At 38.0% G+C, this 19,920-nt stretch overlaps 1 protein-coding gene across 1 annotated transcript in view; it reads right to left on the bottom strand.

The window, feature by feature from the left end:
- Window positions 1-19,920, bottom strand: part of NSF (N-ethylmaleimide sensitive factor, vesicle fusing ATPase) — a 156,338-nt gene that overhangs the window by 68,898 nt on the left and 67,520 nt on the right. The window contains exons 9-10 of the mRNA XM_066262705.1: window positions 10,479-10,678; window positions 243-408 (exon numbers count right to left, since the gene is read on the bottom strand). Of these exons, the coding sequence (XP_066118802.1) occupies window positions 243-408; window positions 10,479-10,678 (366 nt within the window). The remainder of the gene's footprint in view (window positions 1-242; window positions 409-10,478; window positions 10,679-19,920) is intronic.

Here is a 19,920-nt window from a genome sequence, read left to right as displayed (position 1 = left end):
CTGTTCATTGATTGCTTTCTCACATGTGCCTTGACCGCGGGCCTTCAGCAGACCAAGTAACCCCTTGCTCGAGCCAGCAACCTTGGGTCCAAGCTGGTGAGCTTTTGCTCAAACCAGATGAGCCCACGCTCAAGTTGGTGACCTCGAGGTCTCGAACCTGGGTCCTCTGCATCCCAATCCGACGCCCTATCCACTGAGCCACCGCCCGGTCAGGCACTTTTTTTCCCCCCCAGCAAACATACCAATGACTAAGATGTTGTTCAGCTGCTCCACCCCATCGATTTTGGACAGCAACTGGTTGACAACAGTATCATGGACTCCCGTGCTACCTGCCATGCTCCCTCTCTGCTTGCAGATGGCATCAATTTCATCAAAGATGATAATGTGCAAACCACTGTTAGCACCAAGCTGGTAAAGGAAGAAAGTATATTAAAGGTCATATAATTCAAATAATTCTAATATATTATTAAACAAACTAATCAAAAAAGCAAAGCAAAGCAAAGCAAAGCAAAGCCTTCCATAGATGGGCTTCACTCCATGTTGACTAATATAGCAAATCTCATCACAGTTGCTGCCCTCTCAAAGGTGTGAGAATTGCATTCTTGCAATTCTGTAACCTGCAAACCCATCCAGAACCTCTTATTTAATAGCCATAAAAACAAACAGACACATTATACACTGATGAAAGTGAAAAGTCCATAATATAAGTAACAGTTGATTCATACCCATTTCTTATCTCACTATTTGAAAGAATTCTTAAACTTATCAGATGCATTTCTTAAGTCAGTGAATGGCAACTCCCTCCCATTTTCCCTGACTTTTGATGAGTGGACTGTCCCAGGAACATTAGGTTTAATGTTTATTTGTCTGTCACACTGTACAGCTAAATGGTAACCCAGAGGTCCACTGGGAATTGGGAAAATGGGGGGGGGGAGGGAAGAATTAAATATGGTTCATATTCAGTTACATCACATGAAAATATTTATTTTATTTATTTTATTTTTCTTTTTGTTTGAAAATATTATTTTTTTAACAGTAAAGTGAGAACAGACACTGTTTATAAAAAGAACACAGTCAAGGGGGTGCTGTTTCTTCTGCATAATGTTTTCTGTTTTAGTTTACTGAATATAGAATCACTGTTAAAATAAATTTGTTTATATATTTTTAAATTTTGATATATACAAATACTTTTAAATGCTAATAATTGATTAGGCTAAGTTAAATGGACCATTTAACAGTTTATATTTAAGTAATTTAATTCTTATCAGAAATCAAAGGGAGAAGTGAACTCTAGAAATATTCTTTTTCTTAAAATAAAACAGGTGAGAATAAACATAACATAAATATGACCAATATATGAATAATATAAGATGGGCACAATGAAATTAAGGATTATATATGGCTGGTATTCATTAAACCTCTGGCAAGGATATGATCTTTTTTTAATAGATTTAAAAAAAAACTTACTATAAAAGTACTAGAAGTTAACTGAGCAAAAGTTGTAGAAATAAGTTAAAAATAAACTATATCACCTAAAGATATCTGCCATTAACATTCTGCAGATTTATATCTATATTTTAAATTTATTAATTACAAAATTGGGAGCTCATCACATCTGATATTCTCTTGAACATTAACTTTGAAAACAAATTTAAACAGGGAGATGACGTCAGAGTAATGGCGGGGTAGGAAGCGATACCGATAAATCTCCCCCAAAACTCAACAAGATCTTCAACCAGAAACAGAAAACAAATTTAAACAGTTATTTTTGTTTCTTATTACAAAATATATGATACAAAAATCTGGAGCCTGGCCAGGCGGTGGCGCAGTGGATAGAGCGTCAGACTGGGATGCGGAGAGTCGCCGGCTTGAGCGTGGGCTCATCTGGTTTGAACAAGGCTCACCAGCTTGGACCCAAGGTCACTGGCTCGAGCAAGGGGTTACTCGGTCTGCTGTAGCCCCACAGTCAAGGCACATATGAGAGGGCAATCAATAAACAACTCAGGTGTCACAGCGAAGGACTGATGATTGATGCTTCTCATCTCTGTTCCTGTCTGTCTGTCCCTATCTATCCTCTCTCTGAGATAGACTCTCTGTCTCTGTAAAAAAAAAAAATCTGGAAAAATGTAAAGAAATCAATCACCCAAAATTCAACTTGCTAGAAAAAAACTAACATGATGAATTTGATGTTATGTAATCTGTTTATATCCTGCTTTTTTTCTAGTCCAGACATTACCTTAAGCTCATTTCCATGCCTATAAATACAACTATACATATGACTTATTTTATTTTTTAATTTTTTTACTATATACTTTTTAATGTCCCCACATTTCACATATGACTGGCTTTACAGTTTAACTCCCCACTCCACATTAATTCTTTACAACAGATCTTTAATAATTTCTAAGTTTTCAGTATTATGTATGCTGTTGCAATGAACCTCCTGAAGACAAATTGATGCCTACAATAAAAGCAACCTGAAGTAAAGGGGGACCACGGAAACACGACAAAGATGAAAGATAAAACGTCGTATCAGAAGTAGGAAGAAAAACAGTTCCAAAAATGACCTGAAGGACATTAGACTGGGTCTAAACAAACCTAAATAGATAAGTTTTTAAAAATTTGAAACCAGATAAAGCACTGTTTGATTCAGCAATTCTACTCGTTAGTTTATAGAAGCTCTGCTTGTAATTACCCCAAACTAGAAACAACCCAAATGCCCTTTAATGGGTGAATGGATAAACAAACTGTAGTACATCCATACAATGGAATAGTACTCAAAAATAAAAAGGGATTTTTGAAACATGCAACAAACTTGTCTGAATCTCAAAGGAAATATGCCAAGTGAAAGACGCAAATCTCAAGAGGTCACATTCTAAGTTCTCATTTATATGACATTCTCAAAAAAACAAACCTATAGGGGTGGAAGAACAGATCAGTAGTTAGCAGGAATTACCATAAAGGGATCGCAATAGAGAATTTTGGAGGTGATGTAAATGTTCTGTATTTAGATTTTAGTGGTGGATACATAAAACTATCCACATACTAAAATTCATAAAACTGTACACCAGAGTAAAAAAAGTCAATTTTACTTCATATGATAATAATAGACACACAGATAAAATATCTTACAATACATTCTATTATTCATATTTAGAGTATTATTCTTTAATGTAACACTATGCAAGATGATTGATAAGTCATGTGCTCATTAAGGTTTCCAAAACTTAACAAGGTTTTATTATTTTTTTCCTGAACATTACTTACAAATTGTTCTCCTTCCACAAATGTTTTAAAAACTAAATTCACATCTGAAAAAAATTAATTTCTCAATATCATCATATTTTTGAATAGATGTGGTGATGGCTTGCTGTTTAAAAAAAAATTCAACACCCAAAACTATCCATCTTTCCCTCTGTAGAAAAGACTGAGAATGAGGAACTGGAACTACAACCTTAGTTTTACCAAACACTTCCATATAGTAAGGTATTAATTTTTGCCATCCTCAGTACAAAACAAGGACTTTCCTGTTTGTGACTAAAATACTGTGGGAGTCTACGTTATTTTTGTAAGACATTTTTATTCAAGGTTCTCTGCCAATAGAGCATGAAACAAAAAACTGCTATGTATATGAATTTTGCTGTCAATGTGCCTTATGTTGTCACTGGTTTCATGACTTCCTTTTCAGGCCAACTCCAAAAATCATCTATATGGAAGGAAAGCCAGAGACAATAAGAACACTGTGTTTGATTAAATGATCACAGCAGCAATCTGTCCTAAGCATAATTCAGTACAATTCTGACCTTTTCAGAACCTTACTAATCTTGTGACCTGTCATCAGGTCCCTTCCCCCAATCTAGTCAACATAATAACATCAATTTTTACAGGTGTGTTCCTTAAATAAAGCCAAGTTCTTATTGCAATAAATTAGGAGTCTGGTAAGGAAGATGTCAAAATTAATGTTCACAGATTAATGTAACTGAATCAGCAATAAACCCTATACCAAAAGTTTAAATTTTCACTGTGCAATCCTCTTCAATTCGCTGGCTTCTAGCTCTCGCTGTTCTTACCATTTGCAAAGTTTTCCCCCATAGAAACAGAGCTGATGCTATTGAGCTCCTGGCAACAGGCTACAAAAAACCACCGTTCTATATTTAACTAGTTTGACCTATATGCAAGTGTTCATCTCCGTCAGCCTGGACTGGCCAGATTCACAGAGGTGATGCTTTTCTTTATTACGTAACACACATATATCTTCCTTGGGGTCATTAGCTGAGTACACCAAGCCATTTTTGGATGTAAGAACTGAGAAAGGTATAACTGAAAAGGCTGGCTATAATAAACATCTACCTAGACATTCTTTGCCTACTCAGTTTTATCATTAATAGTGTCATATGTAAACTGTTTGCAAGTTTATTTATAAAGATTGACCATGACTTTTTTCTCTTAGACATCTTCCATGGACCAAAAAGGAAAATTTATTTAAAAAAATAAAATAACACTCATTCTACCTGGAAATTATCACATGGGTCCACTGGATCTTTTTATAAATCTAAACTATATTATGCTATTTCAACATTCTAGAAATTATACCATCATTATTCATCAATTCCCAACTATGCTAAAAATATTAAAATAATAAGAAAATGAAAAAATGATAAAACTGCTTACAATGATGCAATAGTGAAATAAATATCACTATGACATTATCCTTCAGTTTTCTTAGTGTTCTTCAAAGTAGTGCATCATCTTTCAAGAAGGTATAAAAGAATTCTGGAGACATCATTCACCACCTTTGTTGCGTGTTAGTTTTACCTGAACACAGTTGAGAACTAAGATTAAAAAAAAATTTTTTTTAATTTTTTATTTTATTCATTTTAGAGAGGAGAGGGAGAGACAGAGAGAGAGAAGGGGGGGAGGAGCTGGAAGCATCAACTCCCATATGTGCCTTGACCAGGCAAGCCCAGGGTTTTGAATCGGCGACCTCAGCACTTCCAGGTCAACGCTTTATCCCACTGCGCCACCACAGGTCAGGCCAAAAAAAAATTTTTTTTAAGACTTTATTTATTCATTTTAGACAGAAGAGAGACAGGTCACGGGGGAGAGAGAGAGAAGAGGGGAGGAGCAGGAAGCATCAACTCCCATAGGTGCCTTAACCAGGCAAACCCAGGGCCTTGAACCAGCAACCTCAGTGTTCCAAGTTGATGCTTTATCCACTGTGCCACCACAGGTCAGGCAGAGAACTCAGATATTTAAAATGCCCTGGTGATAATGGCAAAAAGGAGGGAAGAAGGGAGAGAGAAAAGGAGGGAGGAAGAGAGGGAGGAAGGGAGGGAGAAAGAGAGGAAAGAAAATCAATGGAGAAAGATATTTCACAATTACGTGACTCCAAAGATGAATGCAAAGAGTGGGATAGCACTTGAGACTCTAATGAAAATGGTAAAATTGGTCATTATAAGTAAAATCTCAGAATATGTGCCTTCAAATAATGATATTCTACATAAATTTTCTTAAACTCAAGAATGAATGAATGTATCTCTAAAAGGAAATATGACAAAAAGAAAATATCCCATTTTCATCCTGTTACTTATTCAACAAAAAGTCCTCAATGTGTTGTATTTTGTGATAAAAAACTAAGCCATCTCATTTTTCTAAAAGGACACATGACAGTATTCCTCCATCTTTTATTACATCAGTGCATCAAAATATCCTTGATATAGTGTATGCTTTCTTAAATTTACCTCTTTTAAACATTTTTATATGAAGTACAGCACAAAGTTCACAAAATGTGAATGTCAAAAAATGAATTGTCAAAAAATGAATGTCCAAATAACCATAACAAGAAATAGCCTTCTACCACCATTTCTCATAGGCAAACGCAATCTAATTTTATGGTAATTATTTTTCAGTTTCCTTTATACTTTAACCACCTAAGCATATGTCTTTATTTCTTTTCTTTTTTTTTTTTTTAAATATTTTTCTGAAGTTGGAAACGGGGAGGCAGTCAGACAGACTCCCACATGTGCCCAACCAGGATCCACCTGGCATGCCCACCAGGGGGCAATGCTCTGCCATAACCAGAGCCATTCTAGTGCCTGAGGCAGAGGCCATAGAGCCACCCCTAGTGCCCGGGCCACCTTTGCTCCAATGGAGCCCTGGCTACAGGAGGGGAAGAGAGAGACAGAGAGGAAGGAGAGAGAGAGGGGTGGAGAAGCAGATGGGCGCTTCTCCTGTGTGCCCTGGCCGGGAATCGAACCCAGGACTCCTGCACGCCAGGCTGACGCTCTACCACTGAGCCAACCGGCCAGGGCCGCATATGTCTTTAAACACTACACTTTGAATTTTATATAAATGGAATCATCCAGTAAGTATTCTTTCTTGTCTGGTTTCTTTTCTTGAATATTTATTTATTTGTGAAATTCAAAATTGTGTGTAGCCAGTCTGTTTATTTTTATTACTGTTTAATACTTCATTGTACATATACATGACAATTTATCAGTTTGCTGGATATAAAATTCTAAATTGACAGTTTATTCTCTTTCAGTTCTTTAAAAACAACATGCAACTGATTTCTATCATTCTGTTAAGAGGATAGCTGTCAGCCAAGTGTTGTTTATTTGAAGGTAATCTTTCTTTATTGTCTAGCTGCTTTTAAGATTTTTCTCTGTTTTTATTTACAGAAGTTTAACAATGATTAACTATAGGTGTAAACTTCTTTGGTAGTTCCCTTGCTTGAGGTTCATATCACTTCTGGAATCTATAGACTAATGTTCTTCATCAGTTTTGGATAGTTCTAAACCATTTTCTCTTTAGATACTCCTTTTTCCATCATCTTTCTCCTGACTTTCTGGAACTTTAAAGATATTCTTACAGCATTCTTTTTCTTCATTACTTTCCTTCTTTGTCTCTGGTTATTTTTGTCTAACTAATCTTTCAGTTCATTAATTCTCTCTTCAAATGTGTCTAATATATTTAAAGCTATCTATTTGAGAGTTAATTTCAGTTAATGACTTTCTCATTCCCAGAATGTCTTCCCCTCCCTCCTTCTTTTTTCTTTTTCTTTTCTTTTCCTTTCTTTTCTTTCTTCCTTCCCTTCCCCTTCCTTCCTTCCTTCCCTCCTTCCCTCCTTCCTTCTAGAGCAAGAGAGGCAGGGACAGACAGGGAGGGAGATGAGAAGCATCAACTTGTTCTTGCAGCATTTTTGTTGTTCATTGATTGTTTTCTCATATGTGCCTTGACTTGGAGGCTACAGCAGAGCCAGTGATCCCTTGCTCATGCAAGTGAACTTGGGCTCAAGTCAGCAATGCTGGGCTTCAAGCCAGCGACCATGGGGTCATGTCTATGATCCCACACTCAAGCCAGTGACCCTGTGCTCAAGGTGGTGACCCTGAGCTCAAGCTGGTGACCTTGGAGTTTTTAACATGCGTCCTCAGCATTGAAGGTCAATGTTTTATCATCCGCTGTGCCACTGCCTGGTCAGGCCCAGAATTTCCATTTGACTTTTTCTTAGTTTCTAGTGCTCTGCCAAAATTCTCAATCTTGTTTCTCTTGGAATATGATAAGAACAGTTATTTTAAAAGTCTGCATCTGAGAATTCCAATATCCAGAGGCCCAATTTCTATAATCTTTTGTTTCTTTTTCTTCATGTTGTTTGTGCGTCTGATTGCTTTTGATCATACACCAGACATTTCATTTCCAAACTACAGAAATAATTGAAAACTCTGCATGATATTACCTTACTCTAGGAAGTGTCTATAATTCTGCCAGATGTCTGAGGCAATAGTGATTCAGGGACTCTCAATCCAATTTTGGAAAATGTCATGATTCAAAGCTGATCTGTAGCCTTTTCGAGAGCATGTCTACTTCTAGTTATCCCTTACTCCTATGATGTAGCCCTTCAGGGTCCCAACTCAAAATGAGGCATATTTATCAGGTGTTCCCTCTTTGTGGACCATAGGTCCTAATCTCTGTACCTGCCACTCCCACTAGCCTACCAAAAGGGCTGCCTAGCTGTTTAGTGACAAACTCCAGCACTGGCTAATATCTCCAGAAAAACAGTAACCTTTTTTTCCTGAGCCTCCATGTACTAGAATCTTTTTTATCTGGGCCTCTATTCTTCCCCTAGATCTTATAAGTCCTTTGATATCTTCAAGGAAAAAATAATTAAATATTTTGTTGAGCTTTTCTGGTAGTCTTCAGTGACAGGCATGATTCGTTACTGAATCTTCCTCTACCAAAAGTAGAAATTCCAGATTTTATGTACATTTTTACTAGTTTCATTGTCCATCGTTGTTTTTTACACCCACTGTTTCTTTTTGGGTTCAATTTCCTTCAGTTTCAAGTACATTCTCCTTCATATTCTTCCAGCAAGCTTCTGTGACTAGCTAATTCTATTAGTCTTTGCTTGAAAGAACATCTTTACTTCACCTTTTTTCCTGAATGAGAATTAAACTGGGTATAAAATTTTAAGTTGACAGTTATTTTCACTTAGCTTTGTGAAGACACTGTTCCACTGCTTTCTGGTCTCTCTTGCTGTCATTGAAAAGTTTGCTGTCAACATAATGGATCTCTATCTGTATGTTATCACCATTTCTTTTTTGTTAATATTAAAGATGTCCCCCCCACACACACACACACTTTTTTTTACATCTCCCATTTCACTACAATGGGTCTAAAAATAATTTTTATTTATCCTATTTAGAGTTCATGGTGCTATATGTATCTGAGCATTTATGGGTGTTATCAATTCCAGAAAATTCTCAACCATTCTATCATTTAATATTGCTTCTACACTATTCTTTCTATTTGGGCTTCTTACTTGAACTCTGTTACCTCAACTTCTCTTTCATATTTTCCATCCTTTTATCTCTCTGAGCTATATTCTGGGTGATTTCTTTAGATCTATTCTTCTGTTTAGCACTTCTCTCTTCAGCTGAAACTACTGGCTTATGTTTAACCGGGATGCTGAGCCCAATGATACATGTTCCATTTACTGAAGCTATTTTAGCTTCCCCTATGAGAACCTCTTGCAGCCTTGGCTGTTGGATTATTCCTTGGGTTTGCATATATCTAACAACCTGTGGTATCATTAACCCAGGATTCATTTTTAAACTATTTTCTCAGCTTGGGGGCCCCAGATCATAGATGAGATATGTGTGTGTGTGTGTGTGTGTGTGTGTGTGTGTGTGTGTTTAATTCTAAGCATGAGTCAAGGATCCATGGTTTAGAATCCTCAGCTCCCACTTCAGAACCCAGGTAGACAGTTAAATGTTTTTGTTTTTTCTCTATGCTAGTAGGCAAATCTCTAGTCCATTCTTTTCATTGGGAATACAACCCCTTTGAAGGTTTCAGTTCCTGGTCCATACATTAAGTGGGTTCAAAGACTTATTTTCCCCAAACTCATACATTACCAAAACCAAAGCTTCAGCTCATATCTTTATCATTCTTATTTTCAGAGTTTTCATTTCTAGAGATTTCTTTTTTGAGAGCCCAATTATACATTTACAATGAATTATATATTCTACCCAGCATATGAAAGTTATTGTAGAAGGAAGGTTTTCAAGTTGCCTAGTCTATTGTATTGCCAGAAACAAAAATCCTATGACATTATTTTTAAATACTGTCAATAAAATAAATATGTAATATTAGTCTATTAGTTTGGGTTTTCCAGTGTAACAGAATCAAGATCCATCCTATTAGTCCCCTGAAAAAATATATATAGATAATTGACTAACAGAATTATGATGGCTGACAAGTCCTAAGATCTACAAATTTTTCTGTTCTATTCAGGCCTTCAACTAATTGGATAGAGCCCATCCACATTAAGGAGGCCAATGGCTTTGCTCAGTCTACTGAGTGAAATGTAATCTCATCAGAAATACACCCCCTCCCCACTCAGAATAATGTTTAACCAAACGTCTGGGCATCCTAAGGCCTAGTCAAATTGACACCTAAAATTAACCATCACAATTAGTAAACCCTGGTTTTCTTTTAATTAATTTTATTTTTTTCTAAGATCTAAATCAAGCTTGCCTTTGAGACCTAAAAACTCTTATCTGTCACTCTATACTTAGCTGACTCAGTAGTAAGTGAGTTAGCTTTCTGCAAATGAACCCAACATAAACATAATTATAGAAGTCCCTTTATGGATTTAATTTCTCCCTTCTCCAAAGGGTGAGTTCAAATCTCTGGATGTAATGTGGAATAAAAGTATCACCTGAAAATATATTTATAATCTGTTTTTGAAAAATTTTTGGTTTATACAATCATCTATCTTTGTCTTATGAACATATAGGTAATGACATCTGCTCATGTCATGTAAATCCCCCATGATCCTGGTTGACATAACTTGGTACTAAATAAATTTTACCCCCAAATTTTCAAAATATAGATTGTACTAACAAGTTTTCCACCATAACTCTGGGTTTCATTCATCATATAACTGATAATAAACTTTTACTGAATTATATTAACATTACCCTCCTTTGCTCCTCTTCAGCATCAGCAAAAAGTTTACGAATGTTAGCCTCTGATTCTCCCACATACTTGTTAAGAATCTCTGGCCCATTGACCACTTTGGGCTCTCTTGCATTCAACATCTTGCCAATTTGTCGAGCCAAGAGAGTCTTACCACAACCTGGGGGCCCATATAACAGGATGCCTTTAACGTGTTTGCAACCTATAAAGGAAAAGAAAACAGTCATATCAACTAACTAAAATCCAAATAAGATATCTAAAGGAAAGTTTCCTTTCTTCTTCATATGCACATTATGAAAAATACAGTTCCACTAATATACATTAATATCCTCATGTCATAAACAGAACAAGAATAAACAAAAGAAGTTCCTTTTTTTAAAAAAAAAATCAGAAACAATTACTATACTAGTACCAATCAATATTTGAGAGGGAAAGCTGCCAATTAAAGGTCCTTGGGAAAGTATATTGGAACTACCATTTAGAACAAATACTTTAAACTCTGTCTCTTTTAACTAAATGCCTAATTAGGAACTAATTTTAAAGTTGGGGGGGGGAGCTGTGTTTTGATTTGTTTATTTGTTTGTTTTGGTAAATATAACCTAACACAAATCTATTATGATATAATAGATTATGGAAACTCTCTCTTAGTCATAGAAATTACAGGTCAATTTGTCAATACAAGCACTTGAAGAAAGGGCAAACATGTCTGAGTTGGACAATATAGGGAACAATCCATAGGATCCAGATGGATATTACAGACTTTGTGGGTAAAGTTTAATGTCCTAATTCATGTGGCTAATGCCAAGTGAGGCACATGCTTTCTCAGAACCACCCAGATGAAGAAAGTTCTTTTCAAGGCAAGTACTGCTCAATGCCTTAAAGGCTTCATTAATAGCAAAATAGCAAGACTAATGATCTAGATGCCCAGGATTTCTTTAGCCAATTCTAACTGAGCATTTACTCCATTTTTTAAGAATTGGATGACTTGTGGTTTCTATTTACTCATTCTAAAAATTCTCACCTTTCTAGCAGTTTCACAGTTCATATGCATGACTTTATAAGTTTTTAAATTTCTCCTACACCAAAAAAAGCATGCTGTGATACAATGAATTATTAGATTTCAGTGTTACACTCAAAACTGTGGTCAAAAAAGAAAATTTCTAGAAATGAAATATAAAGCGTGTTTTCATTTTAAAAAACCAAACAAACCCCCCAAAACAGCTTATCCTTATTTGAAAATAAAGTCTTAGCCTGAACAGGTGGTGGCGCAGTAGGTAGAGCATCAGACTAGAACACAGAGGACCCAGGTTCGAAACCCCAAGGTTGCCAGCTTGAGCGTGGGCTCATCTGGTTTGAGCACAGCTCACCAGCTTAAACCCAAGATCGCTGGCTTGAGCAAGGGGTCATTTGGTCTGCTGTAGCCCCCTGGTCAAGGCACATATGAAAAAGAAATCAATGAACAACTAAGGTGACACAACGAAGAATTGATGCTTCTCATCTCTCTCCCTTCCTGTCTGTCTGTCCCTATCTGTCCCCCTCTCTGTCTGTCACCAAAAAAGATAAAAAATAAGAAAGCCTTAAAAATTATATCTTCAGGAAAAAATTGTAACAATGCATTTAATAACTCATATAAAAGAAATCAAAAGATACAACCAACTCTATTAGAAATTTTAGATTTTGAGAAGGAAGACCCTTTGGGTTGCCAGTAAGGTCATTACTTCTATCATTATGTCAAAAAAGATTTCCTATTAAATCCCTGAAAGTAATGGGATCTAAGCTTATGGTATGACCTGCAGAAACTAGGGGAACTTAGTGAGAACCCTTGAAAGCTTAGTCTTAACCTTTCTCATCACAGAGCAAATTCCTATCCCAAGAACCAGGGCCCAATAAAATAAAATGTCTTTCCCCTTGACCCACCCTTCAAGCATGAGTGGTAGGGAGGTGAGAGGAAAAGCCTTACGCTTCTCCTAGAGGTCAGCACCACCAAGCACTGTCAGCATCCAAGTACTGTAACTCCCTGGAGCACATCTGCTGAAGCCTCTGGAACCTGCTTCCTAATCTTCCCCTATAAGCCAACTGCTACCATCATGCTTTGAAACTATTCCTATATATAAACCACCTGCAGATGCTAGTGATGATGATGGTGAAAGAGGTACAAGGAGAGGAGAGGCAGAAAGAAGAAAATGAAGATTTGCTGAGTACCTACAAAGTACCTACCAGGCCTTATCCTCATCTCCAGTTTCTTTCCTTTCTCCAAGTTCATCAACTTCCTCCTAACCATACTGCCCACAATATTAACCTATACTTTCTTTCAAGGACTCAACTCATCGACCTTCTTATCTCCTAGAATACCCACCCCACAGCCCTGACCACAGTAGGGCTTTACTGCACCTACACACTAGTCATAGAGCACAGCCAGAGAATATTATACCACTGTGTTGATATTCTCACAATTTCATGCTATCCAATTTCAATTCTATCTCACTGCTTCCTCAATACTGCATGTCATCCTTTGCTTGTTTTTGCTGATCATCTCCCATTCCTCTTAGTAACTATCCAGATGTACACTATTCTATTCTTTTCAAGCGCTAACCCTAGCCATTAATTCTTAAAGATGACCTACATTCTTATTTTACTTAAAAAAAAAAAAAAAAGACTATGGACTCCCTTTAGCTCCCTGAGTTCTGGGTCTACACATTTGTCTGCAGACACATCCATTCTCAACGTCAACATTGGTTCTCAAAAAGCAGGTTTTCATCCTCTTCTTCAAGGTTTAAATTGCAATCACTTGTATATATACCTTCTTCTCCATTAGACTGTGAAATATTCAAGGGCAGCTACTATCTCATCACCCCTAAAAGGTAAACATGTAGCATAATGCCTAGCACATAATATGTACTCAGTAAATAGCTGAATAAGTAAATTGTGGGTTCCTTTCCTAAAAACCTCAAAGAAAATGAAGAGAAGACTGTTTTAAAATTTTTATTTAGAGCTCTTAATTTATGGGATGGTGTTTACTTTCATAGCTGAACTAAATTTAAATGCCCAAAAGAACACATTTGAAATGACTGGGACTTTGCAAATTTAGCAAAACAAATTACACAATATATAAATACTAGAATTTTTTTTTTTTTTTTTTTTTTTGTGTGGCAGAGACAGAGAGAGTCAGAGAGAGGGACAGATAGAGACAGACAGACAGGAAGGGAGAGAAATGAGAAACATCAATTCTTCATTACAGTTCCTTAGTTGTTCATTGATTGATTTCTCATACAGTACGTTCCTTGACTGGGGGGCTACAGCAGATTGAGTGACCCCTTGCTTGAGCCAGCAACCTTGGGCTCAAGCTGGTGAGCCTTGCTTAATCCAGATGAGCCCGCGCTCAAGCTGGAGACCTCAGGGTCTCAAACCTGGGTCTTCTACATCCTAGTTCGACACTCTAGCCACTGCGCCACCGCCTGGTTAGAAATACTAGAATCTTAACTCTAACTCTTTTTATACATGGAAAGTGTCAATTTAATGTGTTCTGAATTAAATTGACTCAGATCTTGTAAAAAAAAAACAACTAAACAATTCACAAAACATCACCATGAAGCTTGAGAGAGATAAAAATACATTTCCATGGGACTTATTTTATATAATACAGGTCTCTGAAATGACAGAATCTATTCAATAGAACATCAACAGAAATGTCACGGAAGCTCTAGTCTGCATTAGCACTATAATTCTTTGAGGGTCTCAAGAAAGCACATCAAAAATATATACTGACATATGAAGATTTTCAAAATCCACTTCCACAAAGGAAGTAGTTACTTGAACAAGCAGTGGAAATGAGACTTTGTTATTACCATTATTATTATAGCCTATTCTGACTTATTAAATAAGCATTGGTCTCTAATTTTAAATGAGTCATAAAAACTTTTCATAAGTAATTCCATTCAACAAAAGTGTATTAAGCTCCTGTTTGGACTATGCATGAAACTAGGTGTTAGAGATACAAACATGAAAACAGTTATCCCTACCTGCAGGGCATTCCTGGTTTAGTAGTATAGTATATCTACAATATAATATGACATTATCAGAGATATGTATAAAATGTTTTTGGAACCTAGCCAAGAGAGACTTGATTCTGTTAGGGTGATGGCAGAAAATTAGGGATGGACATAGGGGAAGAGGTAACACTCAATCTGGGCCTTGAAGGATAGTACAAGGTTCATGATTGGGCAATGGAGAGGAAGTGGAACCTTTAACAGAGAGACTGGAATGATCGAATGCAGAGGTACGGACATAGGAAGCTGTCCTCTCAAAACAGCCAGTAGCAATCTGTCATGGCTCAGCCTTGGAAGTGAGGAGAAGGGAGTGATGGAGATGACTCTGACAGGTTCCCAACCACGGAAGGCCTCTGACATTGCGCCCAGGAGTTTTTAACGTTTCATAAAAACTCTGAGATTTTTAATGAAACATGTTTTAATGAATCCAAGGAGGGTGGACAATAAGATATGTGTTTAAAAACTAAGTCAGGTGGTAGAGTGGAGGAAGGACTAGCAAACAAAGGTAGAGGGTGGAAGTCTAGTTGAAGAAATGTTCCTAACCTTTTTTTGGGGACACTGCTGCACTGGCTGGCTCTGGATTGTCACCAATTAAGCTTTTCATATCCCTCCAAGTCCTTTGGAAGTACATGAGCAAATGGGACCAGAGGGCTCAGGAGGATACCTCCCTACTGATGCCCCAGCTTTCTCCTAAGCTTCTCCAGAACATTAAAGCATGGCTCTGATCTTGGGGAGCCTCTGATCTCTGGCCGCTAGACTGCCTGACTGCCGAGCTGTACTGATTGCCATTACTTTTTATTTCTTTATGTCTTACATGCCTCCTCAATAATCAGAGATCAGTACCCTGGGTTAGGGAACTAAAAAGTAAAAGGCCAGGCAAAGAAAAGGAGGGATCCGTGAAACTGACTTTTTAAATTGTCATATTCTCTCATTCTATCTTTCAATTTCTTTCCAATGGAATAGTCTAATGTACCTTCCTAAAAAAATGCACAGGTACAAAAAATTTGCATACAATTTTGAAAGGATCCTTACATCCCCTGAGGTCTACTCATGGAATCCAAATTAAAAACTCCTAAATGGCCCTGCGAATGGGTAGCTCAGTTGGTCCAGACACCAGGGTTGCAGTACAATTCCCAGTCAGGGCACATACAGGAATGAACCAATGAATACACAAATAAGTGGAACAACAAATCGATGTTTCTCTCTCTCTCAAATCAAAACAAATTATTAATTAATTAATTTAAACAAAACCAAAAACCTCTTAAATATACTACTGAAATCATCCAGACAAAGACTGGGAATGGAATGAGGCAACAGTAGTCGAAAAAGAAAGGAAGATGTGGGAGATATTCATCAGAACTTAGAGATCAAACAAAAATAAGAGAAGGAGGAGTCAAGGATGACCTTAAAGTATGCAGCCTGAGTACAGAAGTAAAATGAGGACACCCTCAGAAGATCACCAAGAAGGCAGCAAGAGGAGGGCAGAGTCATATCTTTGTTTTTGGCTATAAGGCATTTGGGATTCAGGCAGTACTGTCCATTAAAAATACAGGCTGAAAACTCAGAAAAGATATCAGAACTACTGGTTCAACATATATATATATTTTTTTACAGAGACAGAGAGAGTCAGAGAGAGGGATAGATAGGGACAGACAGACAGGAACGGAGAGATGAGAAGCGTCAATCATTAGTTTTTCGTTGCACATTGCGACACCTTAGTTGTTCATTGATTGCTTTCTCATATGCGCCTTGACCATGGGACTTCAGCAGACCGAGTAACCCCTCGCTTAAGCCAGGGACCTTGGGTCCAACCTGGTGAGCTTTCTGCTCAAACCAGATGAGCCCGCGCTCAAGCTGGTGACCTCAGGGTCTTGAACCTCGGCATCCCAGTCCGATGCTCTATCCACTACGCCACTGCCTGGTCAGGCACTGGTTCAATATTTTTGAATGTCTGCTCTGGGCACATGAAAAGGTACAAAAGTTTTAAGCAGAGGAATGTAAAAATAGGGACACATACTGCAGAGATAGAGGATAAGGCCTGGAACAAGGTACCTAAGATACCTTTTTTTTTGAGAGACAGAGAAAGAGGAAAAGGAAGGAAGGGAGGGAGGAAGGGAGGGGAGAAACAGAAAAAAGGAAAGGAAAGGAAAGGAAAGGAAAGGAAAGGAAAGGAAAGGAAAGGAAAGGAAAGGAAAGGAAAGGAAAGGAAAGGAAAGGAAAGGAAAGGAAAGGAAAGGAAAGGAAAGGAAGGAAAGGAAAAGAAAGGGGGGAGGGAGGGAAGGAGGGAGGGAAGAAGGGAGAGAGGGAGGGAGGGAGGGAGGGAGGGAGGGAGGGAGGGAGGGAGGGAGGGAGGGAGGAAGCATCAACTTGTCATTGCTTCACTGTAGTTGTGCATTGATTGACCGCATCTTGCCTGTGCCTTGACTGGGGATCAGACAGACACCGCTCAAGCCTAGCCAGTCTTGGGTCTGACCAAACAGTGGGTAGCTGATAAGGAGTGAAGGAAATGAGGGAATCAAAGAAATATAAAGGTAGATTGTTGAAAAAATACCAACAAGGATACTAAAGTCACAAACAACATACAGACAAATCACTCAGGGAAGATGACAGGAAAAGCAGGTAAACCAGACAGCTTCTTTGGTTCCCCTGTTCATTCCTCTCCAGCAGGGCACTCTTGTTCTCTCTCATTTTGTTCTCTAAATGTTATTGATGACAAAAAGTGTTAATGTTTAATATATCATTAAGTAATAGCTATTACTGAAGGTACAAATAACATAAAATGTACAAAGAAATAAGCATAGCAAATGGTAATGCCATTGTTTACTAAGGATTTATTAATGACACACTGGAAACTTACTATAAGACAACATTCAGTAAAGAGTTTAGGCAGAGAGAGGGATAGATAGGGACAGACAGACAGGAACAGAGAGAGATGAGAAGCATCAATCATCAGTTTTTCGTTGCGACACCTTAGTTGTTCATTGATTGCTTTCTCAAATGTGCCTTGACCGTGGGGCTATAGCAGACCGAGTAACCCCTTGGTTCTGAGCCAGTAACCTTGGGTCCAAGCTGGTGAGCTTTGCTCAAACCAGATGAGCCGGTGCTCAAGCTGGCGACCTCGGGGTCTCGAACCTGGGTCCTCCGCATCCCAGTCTGATGCTCTGTCCACTGCACCACCACTGGTCAGGCTCAGTAAGGAATTTGACAAGGCTTATATCTCATTCTAGACTCCTTGTTATAAAGTATGTTTGATGATTCACTAGAATAAGAACCACAAAACTACATTTTAACTATGTTTCACAATAGATATCTGTCAAAAGGATGAAAGTATGATTTGTGGTCAGGTGCCAGATAGGTGAGGACTGACTGGATTAAACGTATTAGGAAGTAAATCAAGTGAAAAAATCTCTAGAGAACATTAAAAATTACTAATAGCCCCACTCTTCTGACCTAGATATCACAAACTAGCAAAAAACTAAAACCTAGGAGGCAGTGCTATCTTTGAGTTGCTCAGTTTTTATTTTGCAAGGTAAAGATTTCATAAACAGCCTGACCAGGCAGTGGCGCAGTGGATAGAGCGTCGGACTGGGATGCAGAGGACTCAGGTACAAAACTCCAAGGTCGCTAGCTTGAGCGCAGGGTCGCTGGCTTGAACAAGGGGTCACTTGCTCTGCTGTAGCCCCCAGGTCAAGGCACATATGAGAAAGCAGTCAATGAACAACTAAGGAACCACAACGAAGAATTAATGCTTCTCATCTCTCTCCCTTCCTGTCTGTCCCTATCTGTCTCTCTCTCTCTCTCTCTCTCTCTCTCTCTCACACACACACACACACACATACACACACACACACAAGATCTCTTAAACAAACAAGAAATCAAGCCTGACATCTATCACCACCCATTTCATATAAAATATATTTTAATATCAAAAGGCAGGAAGGACATAATCTCAAAATAATATATATTATATTATTCTGTATTAAATAAACTCAGTTTTATGTACACTGTTACAAGCAGGGGCTTTTAAAAGTCAGCATGCCTGGATTCAGATCCTGGTTCTACTACTTTCTATCAAGGAACAATAGCCAACAACCTTAGGAGTTTATTACAAAGATTAAATATAATGTACATAAAGCACTTAGCATTCTTACTGGCACTCACTAAGAGTTCATAAGTATTGGTTATTAAGTAGTATTAGCTTATTTTTTATCATCTTGCTGTCGAGAAATGATGAAGTGGAGACAGACTTCCATCTAGCATGTGAGACTTAGAACTAATAAGCTGACTGTAAAGCTTGAAAACAAAAACAATTTTACTTACAAATTTTTTTCTGAGAGTGACTACTATAGCCATCTAATACTTTATCTAATTCTATTGTCACTTAAATACTGCAAACTACAGTGTGTCCGTAAAGTCATCATGGCGCACTTTTGACCGGTCACAGGAAAGCAACAAAAGACGACAGAAATGTGAAATCTGCACCAAATAAAAGGAAAACTCTCCCAGTTTCATACCTATTCAGTGCAGTTCGATGTGGGATCACGCACAGATTTTTTAGGGCTCCTTAGGTAGCTATCCCATATAGCCTCTACAGACTCGTCACTGACTGATGGCCTACCAGAACGGGGTTTCTCCACCAAACTGTCGGTTTCCTTCAACTGCTTATCCCACCAAGTAATGTTATTCCTATGTGGTGGCGCTTCGTTATAAATGCGCCGATATTCACGTTGCACTTTGGTCACGGATTCGAATTTAGCGAGCCACAGAACACACTGAACTTTCCTCTGTTCCGTCCACATCTCGACTGGCATGGCCGTGGGCTGCTCCGCTGTCTACATGGTGTTAAGTCATCATCTGCGCATGTGCACATGCCGTCACATTATTCTACAGAAACTGCGAGGGTTTTCTTTTTATTTGGTACAGATTTCACATTTCTATCACCTTTTGTTGCTTTCCTGTGACAGGTCAAAAGTGCACCATGACTTTATGGACACACTGTACAATACCCATTCCAATGACGAACCTCTAGTTAAATTAATAGTAAAAGAGGTGGACCACATCATTTGCACAAAGATTTGACTACTGTTTGGTAAATCGGGATTCTCCATGGCTTTCCTCTCTCTCCTTCCTGTGGATTAATATCAGACTCACTCCTGCCTGTTTTTCTTATGCCTTGGGCAATCAATCTATACCTGTTTCTCAAGATTTCCAAGCTCATTTAGGGTCAATATGTAGCTAGTTCATCCATAACAACCAAGCTACCATGATTATCAGTTCCACATGTACACATCCTTCTATCATCTTCCCCCCTGCCTGTTCTATTGTATGTTTCTTTTCCAAAGTCCTCCTTCTCACCCCAGTTGCAACCATTCTCAGAGTCCCTGGCAGACATCAGAAA

Source organism: Saccopteryx bilineata, chromosome 2, assembly GCF_036850765.1.
Source record: "Saccopteryx bilineata isolate mSacBil1 chromosome 2, mSacBil1_pri_phased_curated, whole genome shotgun sequence".
NCBI lineage: Eukaryota > Metazoa > Chordata > Mammalia > Chiroptera > Emballonuridae > Saccopteryx > Saccopteryx bilineata.
Note: the sequence above shows the minus strand (reverse complement) of the source record. Positions and strands in the feature narration are given on the sequence as shown.